The 16,355-nt window shown below is 39.3% G+C and overlaps 1 protein-coding gene across 1 annotated transcript in view; it reads left to right on the top strand.

Annotated features, from left to right (window-relative positions):
• Positions 1-8,190: 8,190 nt before the first annotated feature.
• MTPN (myotrophin) overlaps positions 8,191-16,355 on the top strand; it is a 40,939-nt gene continuing 32,774 nt past the window's right edge. The window contains exon 1 of the mRNA XM_065626713.1: positions 8,191-8,536. Within this exon, the coding sequence (XP_065482785.1) occupies positions 8,465-8,536 (72 nt within the window). The 5' untranslated portion in view covers positions 8,191-8,464. The remainder of the gene's footprint in view (positions 8,537-16,355) is intronic.

Raw genomic sequence — 16,355 nt, 5'->3', positions numbered from 1 at the left:
ACGACAAAGCTTAAAAAAAAAAAAAAGTTGTTCCTTCAAACTAAGGAAAAGGTTGCTGAGTAAAACTGAACACCATGTCACACAGGTATCTGAAAAACACCACAAAAAGATCTCAGGTACAGCATTTTTAGTTGACATACCCTATCCATGTTTTTACAACTAGAGACATGATTGAAATATAAATTATGCAAGAACATGTATAATTATTTTGAATGAATAACATTTTTGTTAATGTACAAAACCAAACTTTTTCAGTGCAGTACCAGGAACAAATGTCTGTAGTGCAGCTAAGACTTTTCTTACATCTGTTGCCAAACATATTTATTTTTTGATACAAACAGCCTGCAAAAGCAGGACATGTTCCACTTTTGTGAAGAAATCTACCTCTCAACAAAGTATTCTAGCTCTTTCTTTTTTTTTTTTCTCCTTCAAAGATGAGTAGTAACGATCATAATTGATTCCTTACACTTATCTATCCTGTATCTTGGCATATGATTGCCAGGAACAACCCCATCAACCATATAATATTTTTTCACTGTTATCGCATCCTTCATTTGAGATTCTGAAGGCTCTTCACAAGTGTAGAAAAATATTGGATTATGGATGGGAAAATGAAGGCACGGGAAATGATGGTTTGGACAACGGTGTCTCCCTGTGGCACCATGACTGTTAGTGTTATTGCTTGCTGTTTGTTAAACATCACTAGTGAAAACTTCAAAACCTGAAAAAAAAAGAAAAAGGAAGTTATTGTCCTTGCCCTGTGATTTATAAGCAGAGATTCAGTTTATTAAACACATTACAATATACAAAATATTCTTCAAAATACCAGAGTGTTTAAATCAGCCACTAGTATCACATAACTGGATGAATTTTGCTATATTATATCGAAAGACTTTCACTGATCCTCTGATGCTCACAGGACAAACAGTGTAAAAACAGTGTAACGGCAAACAATCTGCACAAAGCCAGGACCATACTGGTCTGAAATGGTACGTCTCAGGGTGGAACCAAAGGTCCAGATTTTATTATGGTACTGAACGGAATACTAACACACTTTTCATCAATGTTTTTGAATGTTCAATCAATTAATTCCCTGTATATAATCTGTATGATTAATCTGGACATTCTAAACCTGAAAACTGTGGTTTTGATTAAAGAAGATTTATTCCATACTCCATACTCCATAATTACAAGCTGTGTACTTCTTAGAACAATTATACCTTATAGTAAACATACAGACCATATACACAATAAACTCTGTGTACCATACTCAGGCAGTTGCATTTGCTTCTACTGCTCACAGCTAGATCCATAAATACTGTTCCATAAAACATTCAAAGGGCGAAATACAGTGTATTTCAGCTTTTTTATGTGGGTGATATCAATGCTTGTGTTTAAGTTGCATTTTGTGACTTGGGATGCTGAACTCTGATTTGGTTTGAAAGTGGAGGATTTCAGAAAGTGCTTAAAGCACAAAAAAACCCCACAAACAAGACAGTTTCAAAATTAGCAAGATTTGGAAGCCAGTAGTCAATGTCTCTCCTGGTTGCAAGATCTTGCCACCATGAAAATAGGAGCTCCCACAAAATTCTCATCTTAGTAAGGGTAAGAAAACAGTAACACCTGCTGAAGTACACAGTCCATGAATGGAAAATTGCAGATCTAACAAGTAGCAGCTCCAGAGGCAACTTTCTCTGCTGCATTTGTAGAAACTCAAAGTGTTCAGCAGCATCCTTTTAGGTTTTCCAGACAGAGCTGTTTCCTACTAAAATTAGACCTATGACTGCTCTCCAAATAAAAAACTGGAAGATTGCACTCATCTGCATGTTAACTCGAGGCACTGATCTGGATGGAAATGCAAGCAGCAGCGAAGGAAGTTCGAAGTATAAAATTATTTATTCTGGATTATCTTGAAACTTTTAAACATTTCATTTGTTTGTTCTACTTCTCATATCACCCAACCACTCCAGTCATTCATTCACTCAACATATAAATTATAACAACTTACCCTCACTTTCTAAACTGTAACTTTTACAGACATCTTCTCTGAATTAGGGTAATAATGCATAAGTAGATGTCATTTTTTTTTTTTTTCTCAATGGCTATCATTTCTACAAAAGGCAGAATTTTGCTATCTGCAATTCTTCCCAAAAAGCTGGGAAAATTCAGTTTTCCAAATTTTTCTAAAATCCTACGATTTTACCTACAGTATTAGAATTTATAATTATCTCTACGTAGCTGAGCAAGTTCAATAATTATTTTTCATTTAACTAGAAAATCACTTTGGTATGACTCTCAGTAGCCAGTTGTTTATTGCTTTAACAATGAGTACTGTGAAAAAAAGAAACGTTGCTTATGTTTCCCCTTTGTTTTTATCAATCCCTAATGTGCCCAATTCTCATTTGCTTACTAGCAAAAGATTTCACCTTTGTCAGCACTGCAAAGCCCATACTGTTGTGAAAAAGCAAACTGTAACCTATTCAGACTCTTTCACCATCAGCAAAGCTTTGGGCTAAGTTCTCCTGATTGTGATACTCAGCTATACTGAACAGTCGCTTGCTTTGGAAGAGAGACTGTGCTGTCACTCGCGCCAGCATAAGCTCTTGTGTGTTTAACCCTTCATTGCAATAGTTTGCTTGAAAGCAATTTCAGCCTTCTAAGGAATAAACAGTAATGAGTGACATCCTTTGTGGTCATCACTCGTGGGGCTGCAGATGGAGTACTGCTTCCAGTTTGGGCTCCCCAAACTAAAAAAGACATTGACGTACTGGAGGGAGTCCATTGGAAGAAGACCAAGAAGATGAGCCAACTTAAGCACACAACATATAACAAAAAGCTGAAGGAAATTGGCTTGTTCAGTTCTGAGATGACATGGTTAAGGTGGGGGGAGGGCGATCTTACGACTGTCTTCAACTACCTCATGGGAATATAGAGAAAAGACAGAGCCAAGCTCTCCTTGAAGAGGTAGGTAGAGGATAAGAGGTAACAAATATAAAGTTACAACAGGGCATTTTTATTAGATATAAGGATTTTTTGTTTGTTTGGTGAAAGCAGTCAAATATAGGAACAAGCTGCCAGGAAAAGTTGTGGTTTCATCACACTTTGAGGTACTCAGAACTTGACTGGAAAAGTCCCTGAGCCACCTCATCTAAATTAGCCCTGCTTTGAGCAGGGATTAGATCAGATGACCTCCAGTGGTTTCTTCCAAGCTAAATTATTCTGTATTTGTATAATTTTATGATTTTAATTTAGGGAAATAACTGAGATTATCAAGAGAGAATTTCTTGAACTTGAATTTCCTATGAACTGCTCCTGAAAAGAGAAATAAGGTTATAGCTAAAAGGTATCTTCTCTTGGGTAAAGGCACAAATATATTAGTTTGTTTTAGACATGCAGACAGTAATAATGACTTATACCCATACTTTTGTAAATAGGAGAAGGTACAGTATTTAAATGTGAAATAAACAAAGAAAACTATAAAAACCTACTGGCATCTACAAACAATACTGAAAGAGAGAAGGCCTAAGCCAAAAGGAGATTTGTACTCTGTGTTAATAAATAAGCCCAGCCTGGTTATTTATGGGGCAAACCTCCAAACCATTATGCACCTACTGATCTTGCTGAGAGTATTTGTCAGCACTGATACACTCCTTGCTTCAGCCTCCAGAGCCAGCCCCTTGTTTAGTAATTGCTACACTGACTTCTAGATCATGTTTGCTAAACAGTGTCCAAGGAAGAGGCAGTTCTGCTCCATGGGAAGATGCATTTCCACAGCCCTTCCTGGCTACCAAAGGCTGGCACTCAAGTTACTGCCTTATTTTCCAAGGTCCAGCCTCACTGGAATCCATGAACAAGTACTAAAGAACTGGAACTGTATGTCTGACTTGTCTGCTTCCCCTGCTGTTTCAACTACCACAATAAATACAGCCAAGAGTTGTTGGGTTTCCCTGGCTGAAATCCCGCTTGACCTCAGGAGGGAAAAAATAACTCCTATTTCCTTTTCCTTTCCGCTCCTTCTTCTTTCAGACACTTCATAACACAGGCAAAGCAAAATTTGGCCCTATATATATATACACATATACTTTTCAAATATTTACACGGATTTTCTAAAGGTTAGGAAGAAATTTATTTGCAGTAATCTCAGCAAATACTAAACTATTTCACTAAAGATTCACGCAACTAAAGAAAGAACTCAGAGAGAGAGAAGATACTTGTCTACTTGTCTTTCATATCCTGTATAATAAAGTTTGAGATGCATGGACCAAAACCCCAAACTTTTATGGCTAAAATGAAGTAAATTTGTTGCTGGATTCAAAAGTAAGGGGAAAAGACTAGCATCTCTTCTCTGGTAATCTCCACAGCAGACAAGTTGCATCAAATAATATAACTGTGACCAAATAACAAACAGAAAGCCAATCAATTGTACAGTTTTCACCTGTCATTCCTAGATCTCTGTGTCAATTCATAACTTTATCCAGCCTGTTATTTTCTGTTAACTTTATTATTTTCTCCTCAATACACTGCAATCTGTATGGTGATATTTTATATAATATTACTGCTTGGCTATTGTTGTTGAACTAACAGCTGTTGTGTATGAATTGCTAGGCATTACACAAAGGGAATTTAGTATATACAAGATCAAACATGCGTTTTTAAATAAAACCTGCAAGGGTATCATTATGTATTCAAGTCTCTTTCTTGTTTTTTTATGTTATTCTTTTTTTTTTTATTTGGATAGCTAAATTCATTGGATTATCTTGTATTCTAGATGATTTGTGTGCTGCACTTATGATTTATATAAGCATATGCATTATATAATAGTAATATTGTATAATTGAATAGAATAATGCATTACGATTTATTTGTTGAAACAGATAAATGCAAAACTATATTTATATGCAAAAGTATGTGGGCAAATATAGGAAGATATATGCAAAAAAATGATGTTTTTTTTCTGTATGTGAGATTCACTTGTGGAAGTAAAGCTCTGGTCAGCAGAGGAGGATGCATCTATGGGGGTGTTTAGCAATTATGTAGGTGGTCAAAACAGGGTTTAACCAGTAAGTAGATTAATTTCATCTCAATGGGAATAACTGGGCTGTAGAAAGCACAGTTCATTGATCTAGCAGTATTCTCACACCTTAACTCATTATCACTCCCTCGCTCCTCCAGATATTCAAATGTGGGGAAATGCATCTCATGCTGCTTCTCAAATTTTCTGGAGGATGCAGAACAGAAATAACCAGTTTTCAATCAGAAAATGAAGCACAGATTCATAGAGAACATACAAAGAAAGGTATGCTATGCTGACTGGGATAATCACAGAATCATAGAATAGTTTGGGTTAGAAGGGACCTTCAAAGGTCATCTAGTCCAACCCCCTGCCATGAGCAGGGACATCTTCAACCACATCAGGTTGCCCAGAGTCCCATCCAGCCTGGCCTGGAATGTCTCTAGGGATGGGGCATAGACCACCTCTCTGGGCAACCTGGGCCAGTGTTTCACCACCATCATTGTAAAAATTTCTTTCATATGTCTAGCCTGAATCTCCCCTCTTTTAGTTTAAAACCATTACCCCTTGTCGTATCACAACGGGCCCTGGTAAAAAGTCTGTCCCCATCTTTCTTGTAGGCCCCTGTTAAGCACTGAAAGGGTGCAATAAGGTCTCCCCGGAGCCTTCTCTTCTCCAGGCTGAGCAATAATACATTTGGATCTTATCTTTATCAAAATACAAATGGCACTTTGTTTAGAGGTCTCATTTAAATCTTCTGGAGCGTGACTTTCATGTTGTGTTGAAACTTTTACTGATGTGACTAAAATGCTGAAGTGGAGAATGTCACCAGGTGAAGATTTATATCTGAGAAGCCAACGTAAAATCTACAGCTCATGGTTATGACTCCCTCTCAACAAAAAACTAATTCTCTAAACAACAAACTTGCAGCTGGCCTAGATCTTTGGCTAGTATGGTTAAAGAAAGGACAAAGAGGAGATCTTTCCACAAATGGAAAGTGATTCTACTACTGCTTACAAGAAAGATAAGGTAAGCATAGAGAAGTGTAAAGGCAGTTCTGAGTTTAAGCATTACAATCAAACCCAGGTCTCACAGACTTTGTATGTTTAGTACTGCATTTCTTTTCAAGTGTTTGTAACTTTATAGTACTTTCAAGAGAAAAAAAAATCTATATAAGAAATTCCTTTGCTAAACGTTTATTCACTGCATTTCTTTCACTTTTTTTTTCTGATAATATGTCTAAGTCCTTACACGCAGACAGACTTCTAGGAGTTGGAACTAAACTCAAAAGAAGTAAAAGGAAGAGGGCTAAAGGCAGCACATGCAGCTTTTAAGGTATATATGACAGCATCCCACAGTGAGACAATGGTATCAAGTATGGATTTTTATTTCTGGATGCATCCTGACAGGTCCACAATTCATCACTAAGCAGACCAAAGCCATTTAGAATCAGGGCCTGAAGCTCACAGATAAGTGTACCTCCCGAAAAGGCATGTATCAGGTAGAAGGGGAGAAATGTCCAAGTAAACCATGTACTTTAGGTAACAGAACTTGTAGAGGAACAGGGAAGCTTGAAAGTTTTGGTGTTTTGGTTTGTGGGTTTTTTTGCTTCAGTGATGAGCTAGGAGTAAGGATAACATAGCCAAATTGTTCCTCGAATTGAAAGATTAGAATTCACAGGCTAGTGAGTACAAATATGGCAAGAGAAGTGTCCAGCAACATTTAAAAAATGCAGTCACAACTTGTCTCCTTGATGCAAATTCAAATATCTGAGTAAGTATCCAGAATTTTAAATATATTTTCACCAGACTTATTAATTCAGGATAATTTAATCTTCCTAAAAAAATTTAAAAATTTGATTTAGCTCATTAAAAAATACAAACTTGTTTACCATTTCTGTAGACTGAAAAATAAGCACTGAAAATGTTGTATTTATGCATGTACTGGGAGCATTTACGAAACAATGCAAGGACACTTGACAGTTTGCCTTTCACAGTTTTTTTCTTTTTTCTTTAACAACATCGGAAAGAACAAGGACAAAATCATACGTTCTAAAACCTCTCATTTTATAAATGAAATCAGTAATTAATCCAACTTGAAAGCGTACAGATTTTTATTTCTTGGAAATGAACATTCTAGCTATTTCGTTTAAATACCATTTAATCCTTGACGAGAATCTGTAAAGCCCTACATAAATGCAACATATCTATCCTTTAGAAATACAAAGAAAACAGAGAAAAATCATGAGCCGTATAATGCCACAACCCCGCCACAAATCTTCTTCTGTTACACGGTGGCATGCCCCCACCTTCTCGCTAATAAGAGCATTGCTGCCCTTAAACAGCATCTGTACGTTTTCATTCCTTTGCCAGGCTGGGTACAGTCAAAGAGAGCAGCTCCAGCTCCAAGGCTGCTCAGGATGCTGCTTGCCAGAGGGGGTTAGGAAGAGCAGTTGCCTGTTCAACAGTCAAGCATGATTCACACAACGGGCTGCATGTTCCATAAGCAAAGCATGTGGTTTCAAAAAAACAGACGCAATCCAGCAAGTGCCAACGCATTAATTAATTATCACACGCTTCCTTTTATGTCTCCCCGCTCATGTTTTGGGAGCATTATGATAATTATTCACAGCATGTTCGGTGCCTCGGGTTTTGTAGAACAGGTCAGTGGGAACGGATACTTAAACACGCAGTTCCTCAGCCGGTTGAGATGGAGGAGCCAGCAACCCGCCGTTTCCCGGAGCCCAACGCGGCCTGTTGCGCCCCGGGCACGCTGCAGCGGCCCGGACAGAGACGCAACGCCCCACGCACATCTTCCGCAGGGTCCCCGGCACTGGGTGAGGTAAGCGCAGGGCTGTCCCAGGCTGAGTTTCCCAGGCCAGGCTCAGCGGCGAGACGGTTGCCGGGGCCCGCCGCAGGCCGCGTCACCATGGCAACCCTCGGGCAACCGGGGGCGGGGCCGCCGGCTGGGCGAGGCCGCGGGAACTTTGAGCGCATGCGCTGCGCCGCTTCCCCCCCCCCCCCCCCCCCGCGGTATCTCCGGGAACGGAGGGACGCTTTCGGTGTGCGCATGCGCAAAGTGGATTCGGCGGCATTCTGCGGGCGGCGCATGCGCCCCGCGCCCCTCGGTCCCGCGTGGGTGTCTCGGTGGGGTGGGTAGGGGACCTCGGTGGGCGGGGGAGGGGAGCTGAATGGAAACCGGAAGCGGAAGCGTCGCGCGCAAGTAAACCGCTTTTCCCTTCAGTCAGGCGGCTTCTCCCGTGCTTCCCTCTGTCCCCGAGCTCCAACCGCCCTAACTGCCGCCGCCCCGCCCAACCGCCCGCCGGCAGGCAGCGAGAGAGCGGCCGCCAGCCGGGGGAGGGGCTCCTGCCCTCCGTGCCGCCGCCCTCGCTCCGTGGAGGTGCTGCCGGCCCCTCACCGCCTCGCCTGCCCGCGTCTGTGCTAGGCGACCGCGATGTCTGACAAGGAATTCATGTGGGCCCTCAAAAATGGAGACTTGGATGAGGTGAAGGATTATGTGGCCAAGGTAGGAAGCGGCGAAGGCCTGGGATGGGCGAGGCGGCGCTGTGAGCTGAGGAGGGAGGGATGTGCCCGGAACCCTCCTCAGGGCCCTGCGTTGGGGGCTCGGCCGGGTCGGGCTGTGGGGGTGGCGGGAACCGCGACCTGCCTGGGGACAGACTCTGGGAACTTTCCGCGGCGGTGAGGGTCCAGGCGGTAGGGCGCGCTTCCCCTCCCCCCCTCGCGGCCCTTTCGCTTCCTGGGTTTCTTCCTTTTCTCACCGGCAGCCCTGCACCCCTCCTGCCCCTCTGCCCCCCAGTCGATCCTCGTGCATGCTGGTGAAGTTTGTTATAGGTCAGTACGTGAAACTTTCTGGATTGACAGCCAATATCCTTATTCCTGCCCCGCTAATCGTGTGCGTATATGCATATGTGTGGCTTTGGTTTGGTTATCCTTCCTCTTTATGCCTCAGGGCTCGTCCTTAATAGGGTGATGCTAAGCTACTGGGTGTGTTGAGGCTTAATGAATTAACCTTCTGTGGAGTGTTTCGATGTCTAGTTAGAGTGAGTGCTACAGGAACAGTAGACATTTGCGTAATGGGTGAAAGGTCTTCGGGTACATTGTAGTATTTGGAGGCTGGATTCTGTCCTCATTTGCCTTGAGTTGTCAATGAGATTTGTGGGAAAAGTGCCTGTACATAGGGGCAAGATTCTGCTTTAGTGAATCCTTACTGTTCACATGTTGTCTAGAAACTGTTACATCAGAGCAGAGGTTTACATGTAATTTAGCTATAATTACTTAGATCTCTGAACAAGTTAGTGATTGTCTTTGGGAGCTTGACACATGCTGATATATCTTGCTGTGATGATTTAAGTTCTTCCTACTCCAGTTGTCAACTGGTTGAAAGTTACGCAAACTTGTAGTGCTCTTGGCAAAAAGAAATGCATGCAAGTACTTCCAGCTGCTTTAGTACAAAGTCCAACAGCTTAGCTTGAATAGTCTTCTCTGACAGCTTCAGCTGAGCTAGTGGACTTCGCATCGAAGTGGCTGTGCACTCACATGCTCTGCTCTGTCTGTAAAGTGCTAGAGTTAATAACTGGGAATAATGTAATTATCTCATCTGAGCTGTTTGTTAATGGTCCTGTACTTGTGTCTATGTTGGATACTACGTTAATGTGTCTTATTTCTTCTCAGGTTTGGGAGCCTCCAGAGTGTTTCAGTAGCAGATTTAGTTTTTCTTTCTACAGCTTTTACAGGAATTCTGTATATATCTATAGAGAACTCTCTGCACACCAGCGATTGGTGGATCCTTGTGTATCTATTGCAGAGGCAAAAACTTTGGCAGTAACCATCTTGAGTTAGTTTATATCTGCAAGATCACTGCAGTACTAGTTACAAAGCTTGTTTTTTATTTCCACCTTTCCTGAATGGCACTGAAACTCCTGTAGCCAATGGATTTATGTGATCACTCCATCCACTGCAGCAAAAAAAAGTCAAATACTTAGTTCCATCTGTTATCGAAATAGGCTTGAGCCAGCTTGGATGATGCTATAGTAAGGAGGCTGAAGTGCATCATCTCACTGCACTGATGAGGTAGAAACCTTTAAAAGAGAGACACTGTCTGTGGTTAGATGATTACAGTAAAAGAAGCCTACAATCCTTGAACAATCTTACTATTTTAGAACTGCTTCTAATGTAGAAGATGAATAAACCATTGGAATTTTCTGCTTATTTGTGAGCTAATATTGTTCATTATTTTCCCCCACTTGCAAATATGCTTTCTATCATCAGCTGTTAAGCATCCTACTTGCCAGTAACATAAGAAGTCTAATGTTTTCTTTTCAGTCCATTATGTTTGCTTGACAGATTGTGGGCTAGTAAACTCTTAGCCTGGTTTCCTGGGGAAACAAAACTTATATAAGCAAGTTTTGATGGACCCTCTTCCTTCCTAATAGTTTGTTATTTTTCTTTGCTAATTTTTATTAAGTTCTACAGGAGTACAGACAGATGCTAGTGGGTTTTGTGAAACTAAATGACGTAGAGGGAGGTACCTTCAAGGAATAAAGGAGTACAAGAATGAGCTTACGTTTTACTGCACAACAGGAAATGTGCATTGAGGAAGGGTGAGAGAACTCTATAAATCCTCTGATGGTATGAGAAGCCTCAGTTGGAACTTCACATTCTTGGTTCCTAAGTTAATGAAATATGTGAGGGCAAACTGTGCTTTGATAGTTACAGTTCTCAGAAAAAGAAAATCTTTTCTGTGCTGCTTGTTTTCTTTTGACTGTCTTCCTTATCAGTTGTATGGCTTCTGCTCCCCACTGCTTTCCTGTTTCAAGTATGATATAATGTTCAGGAATTTTACTTTATATAAACTTTGCAGTAGTAGAAATTTCCTCTCCCTTCAATGTGGGAGGCAGTCTTATATATCTTACAGTATGCATCTTCATAAAATTTTTTCTTGTCTGTCTTCCTGAAGCTTTTGATTTCCAGCTTCTCATTTGTTTTGGTTTTTGTTCTAGTCTTGTTTCCCCACTAGTTCACTGGAAACAGAACAGCTTTTAACTATAATCATGTGTGCTGCCAATTACAGCATAAAGGGTCTGACTTCTGATTTTGCTTCATATCCGAATGGCAGAGCTTGAAATGCTAACTAGATGACCATGGGCAAGTTAAAAATAATAGTGTATAGGCTGATGTAATCAGTCAGGCTACAAGAGTTCAACTCTGATAATCAATCATGGCTTTTCTTCATTTGTGTGCAATAAGCTCTGGAGGTTGTGTCTTTGAAGTCATTAGAATATCTTTTTGTCATCTCAGATTTGGTTAGTAGGTACCAAGAAGAAGGTAGCTTATTGGCCCTCAGACATTGATTCCAACAGCAGGTGAAAGTTAAGGTATAATGTGAAAACCTTTCTTTTCAATGACATGGTTTATCCTGTTTAAGTAGAGAAAGTTTCTGCCACTTCAACAGTTCTTGGACAAAGAAAGAATACAGAAGCAGAAGGAAGAGTCTCCATTTGCATTGTGTGTATTTCTATGTAGAGAGATCTTGCATTCTCCTGAAGATACTTTCTTCAGAAAGAATCTTTCACAAAAGTGGTAGTTCTGGAGGGTGGCAATGAAACATAGAACTGCCAGATGATACTGCTTTGCAGCTTAGCAAAAGAGATCTTAGTGCTGCAAGTCTCTGCATTTGGGAGGTGGTGTTGGCTTCTACTTCATAAAAATGTGAAAGATTGTTTGTATAGTTTGAATACTTCTGTAAGACTACTTTCATTTTTGTGAGAAACATTTTGTTAGTCTCTACATCTCTCAACTTGTACTTGTGTCAACGTTTTCTTTATGGTAGATGTTAATTTCTACTGAATTACTGTAGTTAGTGTGTTATGCTAGCAGTTAAGTATGGTGTAATCTATTTTTTATGATTACTAGATTAAAAAGTAGTTTTTACTGCATCTTTCTTTGGTGTCTTCCTTTTGAATATAGCCAGCATTTGTTGGCTTCAGAGGTGTCTTTGCAGGAATTGAAGGGATTGAAGGAATTCTGCACTCTTCCCACGTACATCCACTCAAATTTTTAAAATTCCACCAGAAAGCAGAAACTTTCATGGTAACAGATCAAACAAATGTGCAGTTAAGTGAGTGGGGAGGATTCATGCAGATTAGGGAAATCTGTTTCCCTTGACAGAGGGAACAGGGGGTTAAAAAGTGCTAGTTAAAAGAAGAGCAGGATATATTAAACCTGCAGAACTATTTAACATGAATGGTGTTTACTCTTTTTCCTTTTTTTTTTTTTATCCTCATTCCCCAGTAGAATGAGAGAAGCTTTTACAATTGCTTAAAAAGACTTCTGTCAACATATACATGTAATGTTTGCAGTCAGCAGTAGATTTCTCAGGCTAAGTATAATTCCTGTTCAGTCACTAGGCACAAATTTTTTGGCAAGATAAACTTGGATTTGTAAGAAAGAGGTTACAATAGACGTTTGTTCTAGAGCAATTTCATCTCCTATAGTTGAACTGAGAATTCCTCACTTCATGAGCTGCTGTAATCATCTCCTATATCATTGCTTCCTAAACATACCACTGTTTACCGTTATGTTTAGTGAATCAATTTACCTAATACTATAAGATAGGGCAGTCAACCAAACTGGAAGCACCAGGTTTTTATTGCTGTGAGGACTGGGAGGCCGAAGTGATAGTAGGCTGTGAAACAAATGTTTTTTAGAAAGTATGTGTATGCTATGCTTGCCTAGTAGGCATTTCTGGCCTGGAGTATTTTTTAAAATAACAAAACAAACAACCAAAATAAACAAAACCAAATCCTTAGCAGACCTTCAATAACTCAGCCAAAAAACCAGCAACTACCTATGTATCCATCACAAAATGGTGATACTACAGTCTTGCAGGTTTTGAGATATAGTGATGTTTGAATATGTCTTGAGAAATGAGGAATACTTAAGTACTGTAAAGCTAACTGGAGAGGCTAAAACAAAAAACACTGTTTAGAAATACCTTTTTGAAAAAGGAGTAGCAGTCAGGCATATAGTTAAGGTCTAATTGTTGTGAAAAAGAGAAGAGACTTAAAACATATCTGGGAGAAGAATCATTAGAATGGAAAAATAAATAGCTTTAATTTTTGACGGCTAACCTATATTCTTTTAAGTGTCTATTGAAATAACTTATTCAGGAACAAATTAAATGAAAACAAACATTTAGCTGGTCATTATAGATGGATGAATTATTTGAGTTACAGATTAACCATAGTATGGATATGCTGGAGTTCACCTTGTATCACTATGTTGCACACTGAAGTGTACTTCATTATTATGGCTACATTGGATTGCCTCTGGTTTGGAAACAGTTTTCTTGCTCTTAAGTGACAGTCTCAAAACCTTGCTGGTTTACAGGTCAGCGTGAGTATTATCTCAGTAGTTTGTCCAGGAGCATATCAGGGTTAGCACTGACCTGGGAGCTGCTGGACTGAGTTTATCCCCTGTGGAGCCTCTTGGATATCTCCGCATTTTAACTCATCAGTGTTATGCCGATACTTGTACTATGTGGGTTTCTCTTTCTCTGGAGTATTCTAGGCTTTCTATTATTTTCATCTTGGTTACTGTTGATTGTGTTGGAGTGTGATTACTAAAGATAGTTTATTTTACTGCTTAGTATTACTTAAACTTGGTGTTCAATTTACACTTTGTAAATTTGAACATGATGACCTAAACCTTTCTTTTATGAAACAAGACAATTGCTATTGTAACTTGCTGGTAGCAGGTTCCATATTCATGGCAGAGTTATTCTTAACTAAAATGCCATGAATGTACTAGATAAACTTTTAGAAGAACACAGTGTGGCAGTTGCTTTTTAGTAGTGAGTACAATAAGATGCATGAGGCTGATGAAAAACACCTTTTCAGCATGGCTAATTAATTTCCTCAGTCTGATCCAAAAGACTCTGAGGACATGTGGCAAAGAATTGCTAAAAAATATTATTGATTTGTGCATAAGTTTTTTATATAGTTCATAGGAACAGCATGGAATAAAAAATTAAGCTGTAAACCTGGCATTGTGGTGGAATGCATGACTTGCTGGCTGAATGAACATCCCAGATTTCTCAAATCTGTCTGTTTTGTGGACCTACAGGTATAATTGATTCTGAAGCCATTTTCATCTGAAATGTAAATGGAGTTCATAAGACTGATCACGAATCTGGAGCTGCTAAATGTAGTAGAATCTTTCTGAGCTGTTGTCGTCAGGCCTATCATAGTTTTATTCATTCAGTTGGCTTCTGTGCTCTGAAACTCCTGGTGGCTTTAAGAAATTGCCTAAGTATGAGTCATGTTTTACTTCTTTATGCCTAAATAAAAAATTAAGTACTTCCTTATTTGTTTCTGTTTGGGCTATTCTTATCATGCTGATTTGTCTGCTGTCTAACTGGTGTCTGCTGCAAAAAATAGGGACAAGGTGATCAAAGTAAGATTTTAATAAGACACTGGATTAAAATTTTTGTTGCTGAAAGTTTTACTAATGCATTCCATTCCCTAAATTGAAAGTGGATTTTATCCCTGCTATGAATATGTCCTGTTTTATCTGAGTTTGTGGTCTCTAGCATATACTTTACGAAGTATGACAGCACAAAGTTAGGAATAGGTTATGAATAACAAGCAGAGAATTCAGCAGTGTGAGGAAAATATTTACTTCTAGTACTGCTCCTTTTCTTCCCACCCTCCCTTATTCTAACCTCAGTTTTCCCTCTTGTATCTGTTTTATCTTTACTAAATGCTTGTTTTTCAAGCCTAGCTCTTGTCTTCCAATTCAGTTAATGTTGATTTCAACAGGAAGGCATATGGAAGATGAGCTAAGCTTTCTAAAAGTCCAAGAGAACAGCTCTGCAATGGTTTGTATCCTGTCTCCATATGGAACAATACGTGGAAAGTTGTGTTAGTTGTGAAGGTTATGCATTGAATGTTGACTTGGGTACCATGGAATTGGTGAGTCATGCAGGCCACATAAGTAAAAATACTGAATAAACAGATCTTGCAGCAGTGTCAAATACATAAATAAGGAATCCCTTGGACAGTTCACAATAGACCAAACAATTTCTATATGCTTATTCCGAAGGAGCCTATGCTTAGCTGTTAAAGTATCAGACTTAAAGGTCAAATATTCTACCCAAGTTTAAGCAGAACATAGTAGACTCAGAAATGCAGGATTCTGAAGTCCAAGAATTTTTATGAGACTGAAAGGCACTTTGAAGGTGTAGATGACAGGTCAGAAGAGGAAATTAGGAAAGATACAAAAACCTAGGGGATGTCTAAAATTGTATTGCTTAAGTCACATATTTATGCATCCCTAGATGAGTGTTCTTAGCAGGCTTTTTATGGCTTATGTTTATGCTTGTTTGAGCTTCTGAATATGCATCCCGACAAAAGTGTGAACAAAGTTACTTCTTTGTACCTAATTTGCACGTTTCCAAAGTTGAAGGTTTGTACTGTTGTTCTTAATTTTTCTTCTTCACCTCCAGCAAAAGCTTCACATTGAATGTTGTGTTTACCAGCCAATACAATTCTATGGAAAGAGGTAGTTGTCATTTATGTAGACAGATCTTCTGTTACTAGGACAAAAGCATTAGCTGGAATTAATAAATGCTGATAACTGACTGGTCTGTTATATAACAATTGTTTTGCTTACAAGTTGCAGTTTCAGCAGTTTTGAACAATTAGATATTTTTCTGCTTTAGCTTGTTATGAGGAGAGTGGGTACAAATTAACACAGTTCATCTTAAAAAGAGTTTGAAATTTTTATTGGATGCTGGATATGCTATCACTCCTTTCTTTTTACTGCAAATTGATGCTAAAGCCTATGTTGATTGTGACCACCAATGACAAATTCTGCAATAACATGCCAGAAATGGGGAGGGAACAGTAGTTTCCTTTAAATGTTTGAGGGACCAATATCTGTGTTCGTGTCTCATGCAGTGAAGATCTATAGATCTCTGACTTGGAAAGCAATCAGTATTAATAAGTTACAGTTGTTGTTTTAATTATCAATTTGGAATGCTCCCGCATGTGTTTTGAGAGTTTTGATTTTTTTTTTTTTTTTTTTTTGGTGGTTTGGTTTTTTGGGTTTTTTTTGTTTTGTGGTTTTTGGTTTGTTTTGTTTTTTTTTTTTTTTTAATAAAGAAAAGGACAGCAAATAACTTGATGTTATCCTGAACAGAGTTAAAATCCTGATGAGGGGAGTGGGAAGGGAGAGAAATATGGTCTTGTAAACTCATAATGCATATGCACATGAATATGGCTTTGAAGTAACCCGTGGGACTTGGGGTTTGGTGCTTTTTTAGC

This window comes from Caloenas nicobarica, chromosome 1, assembly GCF_036013445.1.
Source record: "Caloenas nicobarica isolate bCalNic1 chromosome 1, bCalNic1.hap1, whole genome shotgun sequence".
Classification (NCBI taxonomy): Eukaryota; Metazoa; Chordata; class Aves; order Columbiformes; family Columbidae; genus Caloenas; species Caloenas nicobarica.
Note: the sequence above shows the minus strand (reverse complement) of the source record. Positions and strands in the feature narration are given on the sequence as shown.